Raw genomic sequence first — 21493 nt, forward strand, 5'->3', positions numbered from 1 at the left:
CGGATGACCGTGGTGACCCCGCTTTTGGAACGGATTCGGGAGGCCCAACAGGAAGCCATGAAGGAGGAACATCGAAAAAGTGAGCACATAGTGGGACAGGTTTCCTCCTTAGACTATGATAGCAAGGGATTATTGTCATTGCACCATAGGGTGTGGGTGCCGTACCTCAGAGGCGTGCGCCAGGTCTTGATGGAGGAGGCGCACAAATCTCGATTCTCCATTCATCCCGGGGCGACGAAGATGTATAGGGATCTTCGTCTGGACTATTGGTGGCTCTGCATGAAGCGGGATGTGGCTTGGTACGTCAAGCGGTGTTTGACCTGCAGGAAGGTCAAGGCCGAGCATCAGAGACCGCACGACAAGATGCAGTCGTTGGATATCTCGTTGTGGAAATGGGAAGATATTACGATGGACTTTATCACGAAGCTACCCAGGACCGCGCGAGTGGATTCTATATGGGTCATCGTGGACAATTTGACCAAGAGTGCCCATTTTATCCCTATTCAGGAGAGCATCTCGGCCGAGAAGTTGGCCGACATCTATATCAGGGAGGTAGTGGCGTGACACGGGGTGCCCGTATCAGTGATTTCAGACAGAGATGTGCGATTTACTTCTAGGTTTTGGAAGAAGTTACATGACGAGTTGGGTACTCGTCTGCATTTCAGCACCGCTTTTCACCCGTAGACGGATGGTCAGAGCGAGCGGACCATCCAAACGTTAGAGGATATGTTACGGGCATGTGTTCTGGATTTCGGAGGTAGTTGGGATACCTACCTCCCGTTGGCGGAGTTCTCATATAATAATAGCTATCATGCGAGCATCGACCGTCCTCCCTTCGAGATGTTGTATGGAAGGAGGTGCAGGACCCCGATATGTTGGGGAGAGGTTGGCCAGAGGGTCATGGGAAGCACCGAAGTGGTGCTCCAGATGACAGAGAAGATCCAACAGGTCCGGAGTAGGCTCCAGACTGCCCAGAGTCGGCAGAAAAGTTATGCTGACAAGCGCCGTTCAGACTTGGAATTCCAAGTCGGGGATATGGTTCTCCTGAAGGTGTCGCCGTGGAAAGGCGTCATCCGATTCAGGAAGCGAGGCAAGTTGGGCCCAAGGTTCATCGGGCCATTCAGGGTTGTAGCTCGGGTGGGCAAGGTGGCGTATAGGTTGGATATGCCAGCCGAATTCAGCCAGATCCACAACACTTTCCACGTCTCTCAATTGCGGAAGTGTTTGGTAGATGACTCGGCAGTGGTACCTTTGGAGGACATTCAGGTCGACGACAACCTGAATTACATCGAGCGTCCTGTGGTGATCCTCGACAGGAAGTCGAAGGATCTAAGGAACAAGAGGGTGGAACTCGTGAAGGTGCAATGGCAGCACATAAAGGGATCGGAGTGGACTTGGGAGCCGGTGGAAGAGATGATTGAGCATTACCCCGAGCTGTTTCAGGATCGAGCAACGGACTTCGAGGACGAAGTCTGAAATAAGTGGGGGAGATTTGTAGCACCTGGTTCCTGGTACGTACTTCTTGTGATTAATATTTTAATTTTATGTATTTTTGCCTTGGACTCGGCGAGTTGAAGGACCAACTCGCCGAGTAGGAGCGGGATAAGGCACGGGTGCTAGTTGATTGTTTCAGGTGATCAAGGGAGGTGAATCGGAAACGACCACTTTTGTTGTGTCTGATGTATCCCGACTAAGAGAACGATGCTTCTTATACTTATGAGTAATGCTCGCGATGAATTGTTTGCTGGGGATTTATAGGTGAGGTGTGTGGTAGTCCATTTGTTTCTAGATAAAAAATCGAAGCTACGAATAGACCGTCATAATTATTGCTTGGGCATCTGCAAGGGGTTCTTGATGTTAAAGATGGTTATGATTGGGAGGTTTCCGAGGTCTCCATATGAGATTCGTAATATCTTTGAGTTGCTTGGCCTTTATCTAGAAGATCATCTTGCGTTGTGTTATACATTCTGAGATTCATGGAGGGTATGTATCTGGTTGAGTCAATTTGAGTATTGGTTTATTGCAATGTCAGTCGGTGGTAGTTTGAACCCTAAATGGGGGAAAATTGGGTATTCTGCTTGGAAGATCATCGATCTGTTAGAGTACACGGTTTCAGAAGGATGGGCCATAGGGATCTATGGTTTGGGTATGCGAGACTTTGGCTCGAGATTTGGTTAAGTCGGAGGTGTAAAGTAAGTTGTCACCAGATGTATGTGCTCAGGAATGGATGAGTTGACTTTGTGGTAGGAAGTTGTTAGACAAGAAGTTTGTTGTAGCCAGTGGTTCCTTTTAGGATGTCGGTGAATAGATCAAGAGGTGTTTGTATAACCATCGCAACCACCGCCACAGTTATCATAACCATCACATGTGAAACAAGATTATTTAATTTCAATAAATACATGTTGGTTTGTGGTGATTATTTGCTAAAAGCTTTGGTAATTGGTTTTTTTTGTCCCAAGTGCAAGAAATAACAATGTACTTTGGTTTTTTGTCCCTAGTTTAAAAATAACAATGCACTTTGGCATCAATAACTGCATGTTGATTTGGTAATTGTGGTTGTAATTGTGTTTTTGTCAATGTTGTAGCACTTGGTTCCTGGTACGTACTTCTTGTGATTAATATTTTAATTTTATGCATTTTTGCCTTGGACTCGGCGAGTTGAAGGACCAACTCGTCGAGTAGGAGCGGGATAAGGCGTGGGGTTTGAACTTTGTACTCCGCGAGTCGGTCCCCGGACTCGGCGAGTAGACCTTGTTTGGACAAAAACCCTAATCCGAGCGTTTTCACCCTATTTAAACGCTCTAACTTGGCCTCCTTAATCCCTAACACTTCCAGAGAGCTGTAGAGAGAAACCCTAGCCCCCATATTGTTCTTGAGAGTGATTTTGGCCTTGTGGTGAAGGATTGGAGCTTAGAGGAAGGAAGAGGAGGTTGAAGTGTGCAAGGAGGGGAGGTAGATCCAGAATCCACACTGTGAGAAGCTTCCATTCAGGTAGAAAAGTTCTTACCTTGATCATTAGTTCATTAGATCCCCTTTTTGTCCCAAATTAGTGGTTTCAAGCCCTAAAACCTCAAATTCCATGTATTTATGCTTTAAGTTCTGAAAGGACTTCATATTGGGATCTTATGGACATCCTAGAAGTATAAAGTCTCTGTGATTGGGGTTATTGAGGTCCCTATTGAGTGTATGACCCCTTAAAGAGCTTGGATTTGCCCTCTTGAGCTCATAGGGCCATGCATGCACGTAAAGTTTGCAACTTTACGTGATAAGCATGCCCTAGGAGCATAGATCTATGGGTTAGAAGCGTTGCATGTCTCAGTTTTGGTCTGTATGGGAAGTGGGTCGTAGGGACTCGGCGAGTCCCAAAGTGGAACTCGGCGATTTCTATGAAGATGGCCTTAGACTCGGCGAGTTGGAAGAACAACTCGGCGAGTCCTATGAAGATTGCTTGGAACTCGTCGAGTTGTTCTTCAAACTCGGCGAGTCATATGAACTTTCACTGAGTAAGAGGGGTTTAAGTGTTGAAGGTCGAACCCTTCGTATCTACACGCGGGATTAATAGTGTAACGTAGTCCCAAAACCCCAAATCCTCTTGCGGGATGTTCTGGTGAGGATTGGAAGCGAGTAGGAGACCTGCTCGTGGAACTCGACGAGTTGCTCTCGGACTCGGCGAGTCGGATCACGAGTCGGTTCCATAGTCCCGAGTAGTGAGTCAAGGGTGACTTAGTGAGTGGAAAGAGGGACTTAGCGAGTATGACCGGGTTAGTAGGAGAAGGACTCGGCGACTCTGTGCCACGACTCGGCGAGTTCAGTTAACTGGAAGTTGACTTTGACCAAGAGTTGACCTTGGACCAGGGATGGGTCAGTCAATTGACCTAAGGGTATTTATGAGTGGCTAATCTATGTTTACGGGTTTGTAGCCGGAGGATTACCGATGCAGCAGCCAGACGTCTAGCAGTCAGACCTTCGGTAGCTACTCTTCGAGGTGAGTTTCTTTCTAGTAGTAACGGGTCTAAGGCACCAAGGCCGGCCCGTATAGACGATAAGTCAGTATCAGAGTGTGGGCCGAGCCCGTATCTCTTGGTTGAGTTGATTATGATATATGCCAGTATGATAGAATTGTCTATACTCGTTGTCTGTGTGATACTTGTATGTATTGGTTTAGCAGCTGAGTGTGGGCGAGGCCCGTATCTCCCAGATAGGGGAGTGTGGGCAAGGCCCGTATCTCCCAGCTAGCGGAGTGTGGGCGAGGCCCGTATCTCCTAGCTGTTCATTGTATGTTTGTATGGTATGAGGTATTATGGGGGGGAAACTCACTAAGTTTCGTGCTTACAGTTTTCAGTTTTGGTTTCAGGTACCTCTTCTTCGAAGGGGAAGGAGCTGGCGCGGTAGCGGCCCATCACACACATGCCTCGTATTCCGCACTATGAGATCTTCCTGGGGATTTGTACTCTGACATTATTATGTTTATGAAAATGTTTTTCAGACATGTGATATCTTTCATGAAATGTTATGATCGATGAACGTTTTATTCATAATATTTTACTAAGTATATGTTTTAAAAATGAAATTTTTGGCTCGTATTTTTGGGATGTTACAAATATACTTTGGTATTTCTTGTATTTAAGGTTCTTTAGCACAAAAAAGTAGACTATTTTATTTCAAAGTCTCATATATTTATATAATGGTCAATAAATGCATATTGATTTGGTAATTGTGTTTATGTTTGAAGTGCAAGAAATAGCAATGTACTTTGGTTTTTTGTCCATAGTTAAAAAAATAGCAATGTACTTTGGCATCAATAAATGCATATTGATTTGGTAATTGTGTTTATGTTTGAAGTGCAAGAAATAGCAATGTACTTTGGTTTTTTGTCCATAGTTAAAAAATAGCAATGTACTTTGGCATCAATAAATGCATATTGATTTGGTAATTGTGTTTGTAGTTGTGTTTTTGTCTCAAGTGCAAGAAATATCAATGTATTTTGGTATTTCTTGTATTTAAGGTTCTTTAGCATAAAAAAGTAGACTATTTAATTTCAAAGTATCATATATGTATATAATGATAAATAAATGCATATTGATTTGGTAATTGTGTTTGTAATTGTATTTATGTTTTAAGTGGAAGAAATAGCAACGTACTTTGGTTTTTTTGTCACTTGTTTAAAAATAGCAATGTACTTTGGCATCAATAAATGCATGTTGATTTGATAACTATGTTTTTGTCACAAGTGCAAGAAGTAGCAACATACTTATGGTATTTCTTGTATTTATGTGCAAAAAATAGCAATGTACTTCGGTATTTTTTTAATTGTTTAACTTATAAGTTTATATATGTTTTGTAGTTGGGAAATCTTATGGCAATGCTCAATGACCCGTCGTGTAGGGATGAACTTTATGTGTTTTTTCAATTGGGGGAAGATCAAGGAGGAAACGAGAGAAACGAAGATGATGGTTCGTCGGATAATTTGTTTGTGTTTTGTATGTTAAAATTGTTGTGACATTTTGGTACTTATTGGAATTATAACACTTTGGTTGTTTATTTTGATATGTAATTAATTATAACACCATTTGGTATCTAATCGGATGTCATGATATATTATTATCATTATTATTTTGCATTTATTGTTGTTACGCATCGGTTATTTTTGCACCCAAAAGTGTTGATTTAAAAAAAATAAAAATAAAAATAAAAAATGTTATTACCGGCGACACATGAAATTACGAGCGATAATCTTATTAACGTCGACAAATATCTTTACCGGCGACATTTTGAACAATAGAGACAGAGCAGTACCAACATTCTTTTACTGGCAATGTGTCGCTGCTATTGTCTTTACCGACGATTTTTGTCGCTGCTATTTTTTTTCTTGTATTGTAGTGTCGTAATAGCGAAATCACGGCAATAGTCCTGGTGCAATAGTCCCACTAATTATTCATAATAAGAGGCTATCCCCCAACCACCATGAATTGTGTCATTTGTTTGGAAGCAATTGGTATAAAATGATTAAAATCCAAATTCAGATAAGCATCGCCTCCTGAGTCCTGATAATTTCCAAAAAGCATAACGACCCGTGACTACAGAATTTTTCACAAACAGAACATTTGCGTGACACCACAAAAGACCTCCCCCAACTGATCGATCACTTTACATAGCCGTGACATCCAAGACCCACGTGCCCTCCTTACGTTACGCGATCCATGCATGATGCACCTCCTTACATCTATAACTCATTTATTTGTTTAATTTGATATTACCAGTTTAATTAATGTTACATCGAATTTAATAAGTTATTATCGACGAATAACGTATAATTTATGTAACTTGCCTTTCTAATATTCTAAGGTATCTGAAACAACGTTGGACTACATAAATCCAGTTTACATTTATGTCTCTTTGAATACGACGGTTTCTCTTTCTACTCTATAACTCTCGCTCTTTCTCTCTGTAAACTCTGAAACTATCGATCCATGGGTTTTTCCGGGAGGCCAAAATGTTATGTGTTGGCGATATTCGTCGTTTTTGTAGGATTCGTCGGCGCCGACGACTATGTCCGGCCTCCCGCTGGCAGGTCTCTTTATGCGTCACTATCAGACGATCATAGTAGTACGTCTCCTCAACAGGTAAGTGTACTTTATGCAGTTATACTCTTATAATCATAGTATTTACATAGTATTACAGGTACACATATCGTTAGCGGGTAATGGGAAAATGAGAGTATCGTGGGTTACGAAAGAGACGACTCCATCAACCGTAAAATACGGTAAATCTCAAGGAAAATACGATGCTTCAAATACGGGGACGAGTTCTTCGTACAAATACATCGTGTACAAGTCTGGTCAAATACACGATGTAGTCATTGGTCCATTGGAGCCGAACACAACGTATTACTACAAATGTGGCCTTGATTCAAGCCCGGAGCTCAGTTTCCAAACTCCTCCGGCTCAGTTTCCGATTGATTTTGCAGTTTCTGGTATTGTTTTTGAGTCCTTATAAGTCTTTAACAATCGGCTGGTAGTTATCATATGATGGTATTAAATTGGTTTTTGAAGAATCTCAGGAGATCTAGGTCAAACTGAATGGACTAAATCGACCCTCGAACACATTGGAAAAACTGGTTATGATGTTTTACTACTTCCGGGAGACTTAGCGTATGCCGACTTTTACCAACCATCATGGGACACATTTGGTCGCTTGGTCGAGCCATTGGCAAGTCAACGACCATGGATGGTGACACAAGGCAACCACGAGGTCGAGAGAATTCCATTCATCCATAAAGAGCGGTTTACAGCATACAATGCTAGATGGCATATGCCTTTCGAAGAGAGTGGTTCTAGTTCCAACTTGTTCTACTCGTTTGATGTTGCTGGTGTCCATGTGATCATGCTTGGGTCCTACACAGACTTCGGACCCGACTCTAACCAGTACAAATGGCTTGAGTGTGATCTCAAAAAGATCGATAGGAAACAAATCCCTTGGCTGTTTGCTCTTGTTCATGCTCCATGGTACAATTCGAATAGTGCACATCAAGGGGAGAAAGAGAGCACTCGTATGAGGGATTCAATGGAAGCTTTGCTTTATAATGCTCGTGTTGATATTGTTTTTGCTGGCCATGTTCATGCATACGAACGCTTTGTAAGTCTTCTTTACCTTCATATAATTAAAAAGTGAAAGTTTTTCTCTATATGAACAAGGAGTTAATGGATTTTAACCATTTCTTGTTTTTTTAAAGACACGTGTTTACAAAGAAGAAGCTGACAAGTGTGGTCCGGTTCATATCACCATAGGAGATGGAGGCAACCGTGAAGGTCTTGCAACGAAGTAAGTTAAGTTTCACACTGTAAACAACCGTAGTTTTACTATATATATCGAGGAAATATCATAAATTGTTTTCACCATTGTTGTTAATTTCTAGGTATAAAGACCCACAACCGAATTTATCTCTATTCAGGGAGGCGAGCTTTGGGCACGGGCAGCTGAGGGTGGTGAATGCGAGCCATGCACAATGGACATGGCATAGAAACGATGACAAGCAGCCCGATTCTGTGTGGTTCACGAGCCTAGCTTCTGATTCAGCATGTGTGGTCTAGGGGAAGATGGCAACATACATCGGGTACATATATATATAATATATCTAAAATTATGAAGTTTGAATCTGTAATTTGTTCGGTTTTTGAATTATATCAAGATATCAATAAACCCATAAATAATATTGGTCTGACGATGGTCGTGAATATCTTGGTACAAGGGAATAAACTAAGTATTGTTTGATCAGATTAGTCAGTGTCAATATACTTATAGAATTGTACGAAGAATTCTTTATAATACAACAATTCTCATACAGCACCGGGGTCAAGATAATTTTTTCCAAATTTTAAAGCTAGAAAGAAGTAATTAGATGCAAAACTCGCTCAGGGATGCGAGATTTTTGTGGTATATGATGTCTTTTCTGGTAAAAGAATGAAATCGTTATTCTCTCAAGCGATGAAATTAACCAATAAAAATATAGTAAATTTTTAATCAGTAATATCAGTAAATGTTTACTCAAGCGATGAAATTAACCAAAAAAACAAATACATGTACTAATTAACACCCCTCCCCAATCAGTTTCATGAGCGGGAGGTTCACGCATGCTTAAACAGTTTCTAAAATCAAGAAAAGTTGAATGGTAATTCCTTTGGTAAAAATATCAGCAAACTGATGGGCAGATGTAATATGTAATACATGAACTTGTCCAATGGCAACACGTTCCCTAAGAAAGTGTAAACTTATTTCCACGTGTTTGGTTCTTTGGTGCTGATCCGAGTTAGAAGCAAGATATATGGCATTTACATTGTCACAAAACACAATAGTAGTTTGAGTCAAGGGCAAGAGAGTTCAAGAAGAAGATTGTAAAGCCGTGTAACTTCAACAACAACACTAGCTACCCCATGTATTCAGTTTCAACACTAGATCGAGACACAACGTGTTGACGTTTGGAGGACCACGAGATGAGATTATAACTTAGATGGACATAAAACCCAAAGGTAGACGGACTTGCTTGAGGACACCTAACCCAATCAACAACTGAATAAGAAATGAAACGATCGACCTGAGACGAACTAATATAAAGGCCGCGATCAATAGTACCATTTAGGTACCGTAAGATGCATTTAAGAGCAATAAATTGCGGTTCACGAGGGTCATGCATAACGAGACAGACTTGTTGAACATCATAACTTTATGGATCTTCTTCACTCAAGTTTCCTTAATCATAAGGAAATGGGACAAAAATCTTAGATCTAGCCATAAAATGCAATGAAGGTTGATCCTTTGGCACTTACAAAGGTCCAACAGGAAGAAGAGATGATGATGATGATGCTTCTTTGCAAACTCCACCACTAGAACACTCCTTTTCCCATTCTTCTCTTCTTCTTCAGGCTAGTAAATACACCAAAAATGACTAAGGATCTCAAGGAAGGTTGTGATTAGGGTTTCTGGAGGCTAGAGAGTGAGGGAGGTTGAGGATGAGAAACCCTATCGCTCTCATTGCATTAAATACCCAAAAAATTAGGGTTTTGGTCATCAGACTGTGCTCACGTCATGACGAATAATGGCTCACATCGCTTGACTAAAAAATTGCGAGTCAACTAGTCAATGCAACCCACGACGTGACTAGGCATAACTTACGTCATAACCACTTCCAAATGGGTAAAAATTATTGAAATTAAGTACCTTAAATATATGAATGTTACACCTTTCGATGTAGATTGGTAGCTTGATTTCTCCAATGATGTGCTTTGTTTCACAGTTGTATCCTATTAGTACTGAGGATCTTTTAATTATTACGGATTTTGGGATGTTCATCCTGGTTAGAGCATCTAAAAGTATGATGTTTATTGAGGATCCTTCGTCTACCATGATCCTTCTGACAAAGTGATTGTCGATGTTGGAGAGTTATCACCCATCCATCATGATGAGGATCCTGAATGTTTTCCATGTCTAGTTGATCGAAGGTGATTTCTTTTTTCGTTTGTGATCGACAAGTTCTTTCGAGGTCTTTCTTTCCTTTCCATCTTGGATACGTTAACGTGTCTTTTTGCTGCAGAGTAAGAAGTTCCATAAATGTCGGATCCTCCGGAAATAACGTTGATTAACTTGGCGTCTGAAGGAGGGGATTTTGGTTTTTCCAGGATCTTCATAGGATCTTGCTCTTTTTCTTTAGATCTTTCTTTCCTTCTTCTTAGAATTTCTTTGTAACACCCCGATTCCTGGATGTGGAACTTGAGGATTTAGTGCAAGTGGAAGGGCCTACTCGATGAGTTGGTTGGCCCCAACTCATCGTGTAGGAGTTGATCTGGATGCACGAGTCATGAAGCCTACTCGTCGACTTGGAGAGCTGGACTCGACGAATTGAGGTTGTTTAGAGAAAACCCTAATTATTTGGGTTTGCACCATATTTAAAGGACCTTGAGTCCTTTACCCCGCCTCCCTTACCACCTTTCATGTCCAGAAAATAACCCTAGCAAGCTAAGTGTGTGTGTGTGAGGCCAAAAGTGGGTTTTTGAAGCATTCCTTGAATAGGCTTGAGGATCTAGAGGCTTGGAACAAGGGAAAGCTTGTAGACCCAACATCTACATCGTGTTAGCATCCAGTGGGAGGTACAAAAGTCTCTACCTTGGCTTTCCATTCCTTAGATCTCTTCTTATGTGAGTTTATGGACTTTTTGGTGCAAAATAAGGGCCATTCTCGAGTTAAGCTTGCCCAAAGGGTATGAGTTTCAGATCTGGACTTCTCTAGGTCCCATGTACATAAAGCTTAAAGCTTTATGAAGCTTTGACCCGTCTTCATATCCTAAACCCCTTCTTGAGCTTAGTTTTGGGTGATTTAGCCTTGGGAGGCCTTGCATGATTGTAAAGTTAACAACTTTTACGTGGTAACTCCATCGTAGGAGGTTGGATCTGGAGTTTGAAGCATTGTAATCGAATGGAATGAGTTTAATGAGAAAGGGTTGAGGAACTCGACGAGTTGGGCATCCAACTCGACAAGTTGAGTTGATTTTTCCCGTTTTTGGAGTCAGAGTAAACTCGACGAGTTGGTGGAGCAACTCGACGAGTGGGTAGGGTTTTCCCCAATCTTCTGGACTATGCATGGACTCGACAAGTTGGCTAGCAACTGTTGGATTAGTTTCTAAGTCCATAACTATTTTGGTATGTACTTGACCCGATTATGAGCATGGTCCTTTTGGGATGCCTTCACCATAGCAATATGTAGGATGATTTAAGGAAAGAAAGGTTTAAATATGATTTATTAATATATCATGAGAATAATATATTAAAGGAGAAATCATATTGTTTAATTAATATTAGTCAAGAATTAATTAAGAATTAATTTTGTGGCTAAAAAAGATTAATTAAACTTAGGGGGACTGGAGTTGTAATCATAAGATAATTATAATTGGGCTATGGATCACCTAATAAAATATAGGTTGGACGAATTCTATGGGAAGCCCATTAGAAATCGTCCAAGGGATATGTTAAAGGAGTCCATGGGCTTCTTAGGGCTTAAGCAGCCAGATTAAGGTTTCCCAGTTGAAAACCCTAATAGCCTACATTTATATAAAGAGCCCCTATGCCCCAAAAACGTGGACAAGAGTTCCTTTAGGGTTTCTAGACGTTTTGGGCAGCCTCCTCTCTTCTCCTCTTCATCCAAGTTGCTTAGTGGTGTTTGTGACTCCATTAGAGGTGCAGAACTTGAGGCACTAAGCTTTTTGAAGCCAATCAAAGCAAGGAATTGATTGTTATTGCAATATAACAATCAAAGTTAATTACTAAACCCTTATTTCAGTTCTTATTTGATAGATCTAGGGTTTATAGCTTTGGATATTCAATTGCATGTTCATTAGACAAACTAGATCCAAAAGCTATTAAGGTTTGCATGTACACCATAGGATTGATGTTTTGCTCAAAACCCATCAGTGGTATCAGAGCCTAGGGCTGTTTGCTAGTGAATTTGATGCTTAATTGATCGAAATTTGACTGAAAATCGAAATTTTTTGGCTTCTGCATGCCTGACTCGCCAAGTCACTTGGTGAACTCGCCGAGTCGTCTGTACTCGACGAGTCCAGGTCCAGACTCGACGAGTCAGCGGGTCTGGCAGGCTGTTTTCGCGATTTTCTTGCTGTTTTGGCTTAGGATACTTACCATAAACATTTTTTATTCATAAAATCCGATTTTTATTGATTTTGGGTGAATATCCTTACCAAAATAGAAGATAATTGTCAAAATTTAGATAATCTTTTGTTTTATTAGATAAATATTGATTATTTGTAATTTAGATTTGAATTATCTTGTGAAAATGTTTCAAATTGCACCCTTTAGGTTTTATAGTTTAAATTTGAACTTAAAAGTTTTGTTTATGAAATTTAAATAAGTTAAACCCGAATGTTTTGAAAAGTTTCAAAATTTGCCCTCAAGTTTTGGAATAAATTTTTTTGATTAATAGTTTAATTTTGAAATATTTAAATTCTAAACCCTAATGTTTTAAAATGGTTCAAAACTTGCCCTCAAGTTTGGAATTTAAAAGTTGATTAAAAGTTTAATTTTGAAATGTTAAATTCTAAAACCCTAGTAATTTGAAAAGTTTAAATCACACCCTTATGATTTTATTAATTAATTAAAGTGTATAATTAAAAGAGATTTAATAAACCTATAAAGTTTTGGTTTATATTTAATTAAATTAAAAGTATAATTTACTAAGTTAAACCACCTAGTATTTTAAAAGTGTAAAATACACCATATACTATAAATAACATTAAAAGTCTAATATTATATATATGTATGAGTAAACATTCAGTCTTACCGTTAGTAGGCCTCATTCACGAAGCTGGTCTATAATGAGTGTTTAAGGAAATTGCCTTTAAAATGGCGAATGAGAATCCACTCTTACCTACCGCACTCTTGACTAGTGGAGGGTCGTTAGCCAAACGGGTAGGATAGGACAGAAACCTTCCATTATAAGTATAATGAAGTACAAAGTAACTAAGTGTTTATACAAATTCCTAAATCATAGTTACTTTAGGCAAAATGTGAAATTGTATGCAAATCCATGAAATTACACTTCGTACCCTTGTCAAACGTTAGTGGAGTGTGTGTGGTTATGATTTTTCTAAGATTTAGCATAGCCGTACACAACCAGAAATTCAAATTTTAGATTGATCGAATTTTACACGGTCGTTAAACAATGTAATCTTCTCAAACTATTAAATTTAAAATCGGTTGAAAAATAGCCAATGGAGTCAAAAGGAGAGTTGTAGATCTTGTCAATACCTACGAGTGGATATAAAGAACGTCGAAAACGAAGCTCTTAAGCGAAAATTACGGAATTTAGAAGTCAGGATGGGCTGATGTGATGTGGGTGACGTGGGGCGATCTGAGCCATTGCTTCGTCCCCATGCATTGCCACTAGATGGTGACACTTGGCACCCAACTCGATGAGTTGGAGGCTTAGAACTCGCTGATTTGAACCATTTTTCAACCTATAAATACAATGTGAGGCCCATTCATTTTCCTCACACCTTAACCCTTCTCTCTCTCTAACTACTCTCCAAACCTCCCCCAACCTCTAGTACTTCCCAAGTGCTAAGAGGTGAATCCCGGAGTTCCATAAGGCTCCGAGAAAAAGAGATTTCGGCTCGGAAGTTCTGCCCCCAGAGAGCCTGTGTAACGCCCGTAGATCCGGGCTAGTCAAATTAGAGGCAATGAGCATCAAAAATAAGTTTTTGATGGAAGATTATTTAGACGGATTAATCTTAACCAAGTTGTAGAATATTTCACAAGGGTTCGTACATATAAAGAATGTCAAAATCCGAGTTATAACGAAGAAGTTATGGTCCGTCGAAGTTTCGCGACAAAACTAGCATGACACTACGCGACGTAAATAGTGAATTTACAATAGAGGATTTTTGTCCTTAGTGATCTAAACAAAAGTTGTAGTATTCGTTAAACCGAGAGCATGCATAAAAAGAACGCCCAAATTTGACTTCGTATGAGGAAGTTATGATTTTTCTAAGATTTGGCCTAGCAGTGCACGACCCGAAACTCGAATTCTAGATCGAGCAGTTTTTGGCCAACACGACCTAAATGAGAATTGAATATCTCATTAATAGGAATTCAACGACAAAAAGACAGACGGAAACGGAGTTTGTATGTAGAAGTTATGAATTTTACGCGAACATTTAATAGTATAGTCACCTTCTACGGTTAAATTTAAGATCGGTCGAGAATTAGCCGACAAAGTCAAAAGGAAAGTTGTAGATCTTATTTTTACCTATGCGTGGATATAAAGAATGTCAAAACGGAGCTTGTATGTGAAAGTTACGAATTTTAGAAGTCGGAAGTGTGTTGTGCAAAAATGGGCGACGTGACACAATCTTGGTCATTGCTTTCTCCCCAAGTCTTGCCACTAGATGGTGACATGTGACACCAAGTTCAGCCATATTTCAACGACAAAGCGTCAACGGCGACCTTTTAGCGGCGACACACACTATTTTTAACGGCGATGCATGTCACCGGTAATACACTAATTTCTTGTGGTGTTTGCTATAATTATTTTCTCTTCATTATTTTCCAGAATGTAGTGAAGTAATTTTTCTATAGAAAATTTATAGCCAATTTGCTATAGATTTGTTATGGACTTAGCCCGTAGATTTGTTGCAATTGAATAGATGTTGTAACTTGTAAGATTGGTCTTAGTGAATTTCTTATAAAAAATAAATTTAGCTACATAATTCAAAATACATCCTATAGCAAAATTTTGTAGCTATGCACGTTTAGCTAAGGAATTATAGCCTCTAGCTATAGAAAATTTTCTATACTTAATTATTTATTATGTAACGAAGATCTAGTTAATATTTTGTTGGAATAAAAAAGGAAACACATGGTTTATTTTGACAATCAAATTAATCATGTATATCTTAGTGGATCATGTAAGGGTGTTTCTCTTTAGTTGGTAATTAATTGGGAAAACCACACAAAAACCTATGTATTATACCCCAATGCTTAAAAAAACCCTTATATTATCAATTGGTACAATTTAACCATTATAATTTCAGAAACCATGTAACCTATCTCATTTATCCGGTACGCCTAGGTTACCCGTTCTTATTAGTCTACGTGGACTACATTCGTTCTCTTTTAACCTGATAGCGGTCATTCTGTAAAAAAAAACGAAAGGGAAAGCTACGTACAGGAGGGAAAGCTTCTTGGAAGTGGCGGGAAACTTGTTGCTTAATCACACGAAAAAAGGGTAATCGATCATTTCTATTATGCTTAATTTGAACATCAACCCGTCTTTTACCCCTAGTTCTTATTTTGTTGTTTCCATTGATTCTTCAAGGAAGCTTTAACCAAAAACTATGACTTCAAGTTCAAATGTATTATGTGAAGTTTATACGGAGGGTGTGAATGGAACCGATGATGAGTCTGATGAAGAAGAATATGTTCCTTCTTCAATGGACAAAACAATATGGGATCCTTTTTTGAATGACTTGGTACATGGTGAAGTGGAATTGCCTGAAATATCATTTGATGATGCTGAATTGACCAATTCAGATGAAGAATATGACGAAGGAGAGCATAAAGATCAACAAATTGGGGACCAATTTCTTGTACACAACCCTAGGATCCCTTGGAATATGATGGAACCACACTTGGGGGAAAAATACGAAAGCCCGGAACAGTTTAAGCTTTGTCTAACAAATTATGCGGTGGCTAATGGATACCAATTGAGGTTTGCCAAGTGTGATCGTTCTAGGATATTAGTACGTTGTGGCAAACAAAAATGATGAGAATAAGTGTCCATTTAGATGTTGGGCGTCTTGGATGGGAAATGAACTAACTTGGCAAGTGAAATCTTTGGAAAAGAAACATGTTTGTGCACATAAATACAGCCTCGGGTCATTGATAACTCCAAGTTGGATTGCTAACTATTATCTTAGTGACCTAATTCGCAATCCCAAAACAAAAGTCAAAGAAATGAAAGTTGATTTTTTACAGAGATATTCTTTAAAGCTTAGCAAAGGTCAGTGTGAAAGGGCAAGGACCTTAGCATTTACACTAATTGATGGCAAGTTAACTGATCATTATGCTAGAATATAGGATTACGGTAATGAAGTTTTAAGATCAAACCCAAGAAGCACTGTTGAAATTGGAGTCGATGTCAATCCGGATGCAAAATATTTCAAAAGAATATACATTTGTTTGAAGGCTTTAAAAGAAGTATGGTTGAAAGGATGTCGTAAGGTGATTGATTTAGATGGATGTTTCTTGAAAGGGAAAGTTAAAGGAGAGTTGCTAGCTGCTATTGGTCGAGATGGAAACAATCAAATTTACCCCATTGCATGAGCGGTTGTGAACATAGAAAATAAAGATAATTGGAAGTGGTTCATTGAATTACTACAATCAGATATTGAAACAGTTCAAGGAAATGGGCTTACTTTAATATCAGATCAACATAAGGTAATTTATACCTAATAATGCTTATTTTGACCAATATGGATATATGTTAACAACCTTATGCCAAAACAACCCTTATGCACATTTTTGGACACTTTTTAACAAAATTTGACATATTTAAAATGACAAAACAACCCTTATGTGAAAACAGCCCCTGTTGACATTTTTTGACACCTTTTTAACAAACTTTGACATATTTGAAATGACAAAACAACCCTAATGTCAAAACAACCCCTGTTCACATTTTTGGACACTTTTTTTTAACAAAATTTGACATATTTAAAATGACAAAACAAACCTTATGTGAAAGCAGCCCCTATTGACATTTTTACACCTTTTTAACAAACTTTGACATATTTGAAATGACAAAACAACCCTAATGTCAAAACAGCCCATGTTGACATTTTTGGACACTTTTTTAACAAATTTTGACTTATTTAAAATGACAAAATAACCCTTATGTGAAAACAGTCTCTATTGACATTTTTTGACAGCTTTTTAACAAACTTTGACCTATTTCATATGACAAAACATCTCTAATGTCAAAACAGCCCGTGTTGACATTTTTGGACACTTTTTAAACAAATTTTGACATATTTAAAATGACAAAACAGCCCTTATGTGAAAACAACCCCTATTTAAATGCAGGGTCTTCTTGAAGCCGTAAAGGAGGTGATGCCACATGCTAAGCACCGACAATGTGCCCCGTCATATTTGTGCCAATTTTTATAAGCGTTTCAGTGGAGAGATTTATAAAACCTTATTTTGGCAAGCTGCAAAGTCCACAACAGATCAAGAGTTTAAAAACAATATGGAAAAGATGAAAAAGTTGAATAATGATGCATATGACGATCTCATGAAAAGAGATCCTAAAACATGGTGTAGGGCCTATTTTGAAACAGATAGGGCATGTGAGGCTGTAGAAAATGGAATATCTGAGTCTTTTAACTCTACAATCATTGGTGCTAGGGGAAAACCTTTGATAACTATGTTAGAAGAGATTAGACTTCATGTGATGGAGAGGTTCGATGCAATGATAAGGAACACAAATTCATGGAAAACTATTGTTGCTCCAAACATAATTAAAAAGATGAGAAAACGGCACAAAAAGATGGGGTATAGATCATTTTCCAAATTCGATTGTTCTATAATAAAATTTAAAAATATTATACTAACTTTACATATTTGCTAGGAATTGGATTGTTATCCCAAGTGGGCCTCTATTGGAGGTTAGAAATGGTTATGAAGGATGTATGGTAGACTTGGAAGGTTGGGCATGCACATGTAGGCTATGGGTATTGTCTGGCCTTCCATGTGTACATGCATGCACGGCTATAAACCATACCCACCAAAATCTCCTTGACTATGTAAGTGATTGGTTCAAGAAGGAAAAATATCAGTTGACTTATAACGCTTCCATTGTTCCCTTAAATGGAATCAATTTATTGGTTAAAACTCCATATGATAAGCTATTGCCCCCAAAAGAACGTAGGATGCCAGGAAGGCCTTCTATTAAAAGAAAAAGAGACAAGAATGAAAAGCAGACAAAGTATCCAACCGTTTCGGGTAAAGGGAAAATAAAGAAGTGTCACAACTGTTTACAAGAAGGACACAATGCTAGGACATGCAAGAATGAAAAGGTTGTGCCCCCTCCTAAGGAAAAGAAGCCTCCCGGTAGGCCTAAAAAAACAAACTCTGATGAAAGACCTCCGAGAGGACCATCTGCAGCTACAAGTAGTGGTAGAGGCGGAAAAGGACCAACAGGGGCAAGAGGTGGAAGAGGATCATCTACAGGTACAAGTGGTGGTAGATGAGGAAGGTCATTTATTGATGAAATCTTTGATTCACCAATGGAAAATGAAGTTATAGACATGTTTGATAATTTTGAGGAAGAACTACGTAGGGCTGAAATGGAAAGGAAAGAAGGTGAACCTATGTTGCAATTCCCTGAATTTCAATTTGATGAAGGAGTTCCTATAACTCAAGATGATGGAGTGGCTGAAACTCAAGATGTAGTGCCTAAAACTCAATTTGATATTGAAAATGGTAAGAAATAATTATATATATATATATATATATATATATATATATATATATATATATATATATATATTCTATGCTTATGTTAAATTTAGTACTTTCATAACTTTTTTTATAGCTAATTTGGAAGATCAATCTAATGTGGTTGGCGGGATAGGTATTGATGTACCTGTTATCCGTGCAACGCTCAAGCCAAGAAAGCCATCTGAAAGGATTATTTAGAATATTAGATTTAGGAGCTGGAATGGGACAAAACTCCAGTCTTTTGTAATACTTTTGTTACTTGGAATTTAGTACTCCTAGTATTTTGTTATTTTAATGGAATAACATTATGTCCCATTAACATGTTATATTCCTTCTATTTGTTAATGGAGTGGGGTTTTAAAAATGCTAAAAATGTACTTTATGTTCCTCTTTCCCCCCATAATTGTCATATTTTATGTCTTGTATGCTAGAAACGTAAACAACCACCAAGGGTAAAATGGTCAATGGGTAAAAATGGTGAATTAAACTATTTCCTGTGAACTATTTATGTATGATAAATCATTTTTTTTCAGTTTCTGGATTTCCAAATAAGGGGTGATAGAGTATTAAAATAGATATGAGTCAGGAGGGTAAAATGGGGAATAGCTTATCAATATTTCTGTTTCAATATATTTTTTTTTCTGTTTCTACATTGGGTGCTGGTGTGTGTAAAAAAAGTATTATACAGAAAATCGTTACTTGCATCTAATATTCCCAATTATCAATTCAATAATGCCAAAAAAAAGGTTAAACGGTAGATGTGTTTAATGTTTGGTGCTATTGATGTTGGTGTTTGTTAAAAAAAATGTTATGCAAAAAAGTGCTACATGCATCTAATTACCAATTGAATCCAAATGCTTAAACTGTAAAAACACAATTGGGGAAATGCAGGTAAGTATTGAAACCAAAAAAATGAAACCAACAACAATAATCTCCATAATGAGATAATATGCGACCAAAAGGGTAAAACTGTCCAACTAATTTGTAGCCAAATATAAAATGACATTAGAACCATAAGAAGGGAACGTGGAACAATCCATATACTCACACAATTACATTCTCTTCATAAAATAGATGTATGCAATAAATCCTTTCTCAACCAACTTATAACGGTTAGAATGTCCTAAGTCTTTAAAGTACATTTCTTCAACTTTACAAAGGTGCATAAACCAAACAACATCACCCTAATACATAATTAGCTATTTTACATTAACCTACTTTCCCTGTTACATAATTATAACCCAAATGAAGATGCAAACCAGAACAATTCCATACATCATCAACCTAACCATAAATACACCAGTCTTTTTTTTTTTTGTCGATCAGCTTAAAGTTCATTAATTTCTTCAGCATATTCATGTTCTCCTTCTCCAGTTCCATATTCTTTTTAGAAAGAATCATATTCTCCTTATGCAACTCATTCACTTTACTCTTATACCAGTGAAGACCCAAATCCTCATCCACCCATACAAAAAATTTACAATCTTTTGAAGTATCCTACAAAAAATAAAGTATCTGAGTAAGAATTAGAGAAACAATTAGAGAAACGATATCAATCTTAAAAGAATCTTAGATACCAGCGAATTAGGGCATCGAATGAAATGCCTCCCTGGGTTCTTCCTGGCCGTTGAAGTCCAGATCTTTGGTTTTTCACCACATCTACACAAAACGTTTTTGTAGTTTAGAGTTGAGGAAGAAGAAGAAGAAGATCCATACGATCGATCGCCCATTTCTGCAAAGACAAAGTTAAAAGAATAAGAGTAACAAGAACAAGATTGTAATTTTGAAGAAGCAGAATAGGATGTGATCCACTTTTTAACCTAGTTTTCTTTGCCAACGTGTCACCCAATGTGCAGCCATGTCATCTATTTAGATGCCACCACATTTATGCCACTGGTTCCTTAAGCTTAACCAGTTACAAATCATCAAAATAATACATATCGCAAATAATAATGGTTAAATTGTACCAATTGATAATATAAGGGTTTTTTTAAGCGCTGGAGTATAATACATAGGGTTTTTGTGTGGTTTTCCCTAATTAATTCAACCTTGTGATTGGGTTGAATGAACTTAATTCAATCTACAATAATCCATAAGACACGCTAGGCACAAAAACATATATATATATATATATATATATATATATATATATATATATATATATATATATATATATATATATATATATATATATATATATATATATATAAAAGGATAAAAAAATATATCAGATGTATGTGAGGATTGTTCAAGATATAAGGAGTTCCAGAAAGTGGAGTATTAGGAATATATATACTCATATTATCCGACAATTGTATAAGGATTACGAAAATATCGGTTTTCAAAAGTTAGAAGAAGTTACAAGCAATGATATATTCATCAAACTAATAAGTCAGTTTGATCTCAAACTACATTTAGGTTCAATTGATTCAAACTGACTACTTCTGTCTAAGCTAAATCCACACATATTCTAAATCAACCATGGACCACCCCTTGACATAGAAAGGAGAAACAGTCCCCTTTACACCCGTCAATCATTGTGTTTCAGTTCAAACTCTTCTTATATAAGTGTACACATCACACCACATTACTTGTATTGGATCAGAGTTTGGGTTTCCTTTGGCATTCATATAAATTCATATAAATTCTAATTACATAAAAATCACCAAACATATCTTAAATTCACACTTCAATTTTTATATACTTAGGCAATATTGCCTACTAAAATTCAAATTTATGGAGACTAAATACTGAAGAATATAGATAAATTAAAAAGATTTTTCATGACAAAATTTTCAACGTGTCTTTCATAAGTATAAACAAATCTAAAGAATGTGAATATGCTAAAAATAATATGTAATTTTAGTTGTCTTAGGCTATGTTTTGTGTACATAAGCTATCTTGCTGTTTAAAGCTTGTTACAGTTTACTATACGG

At 37.7% G+C, this 21493-nt stretch overlaps 2 protein-coding genes across 2 annotated transcripts; both read left to right on the forward strand.

Moving 5' to 3' along the window:
- Window positions 1-6418: 6418 nt before the first annotated feature.
- On the forward strand, window positions 6419-8242 carry LOC145058122 (putative purple acid phosphatase 20). Its single transcript, XM_079006039.1, has 5 exons — window positions 6419-6623; window positions 6682-6973; window positions 7061-7635; window positions 7733-7821; window positions 7916-8242. The coding sequence occupies exons 1-5, from the start codon at window positions 6471-6473 to the stop codon at window positions 8088-8090; spliced, it is 1284 nt and encodes a 427-aa protein (XP_078862165.1). The 5' UTR covers window positions 6419-6470; the 3' UTR covers window positions 8091-8242.
- Window positions 8243-17304: 9062 nt separating this feature from the next.
- On the forward strand, window positions 17305-18307 carry LOC145059636 (uncharacterized). The gene is made up of 2 exons (XM_079007451.1): window positions 17305-17609; window positions 17686-18307. The coding sequence occupies exons 1-2, from the start codon at window positions 17305-17307 to the stop codon at window positions 18305-18307; spliced, it is 927 nt and encodes a 308-aa protein (XP_078863577.1).
- The last annotated feature ends 3186 nt before the right edge of the window (window positions 18308-21493 follow it).

This window comes from Lactuca serriola, chromosome 6 (genome assembly GCF_051521515.1).
Source record: "Lactuca serriola cultivar US96UC23 chromosome 6, Lser_US96UC23_V15, whole genome shotgun sequence".
NCBI lineage: Eukaryota > Viridiplantae > Streptophyta > Magnoliopsida > Asterales > Asteraceae > Lactuca > Lactuca serriola.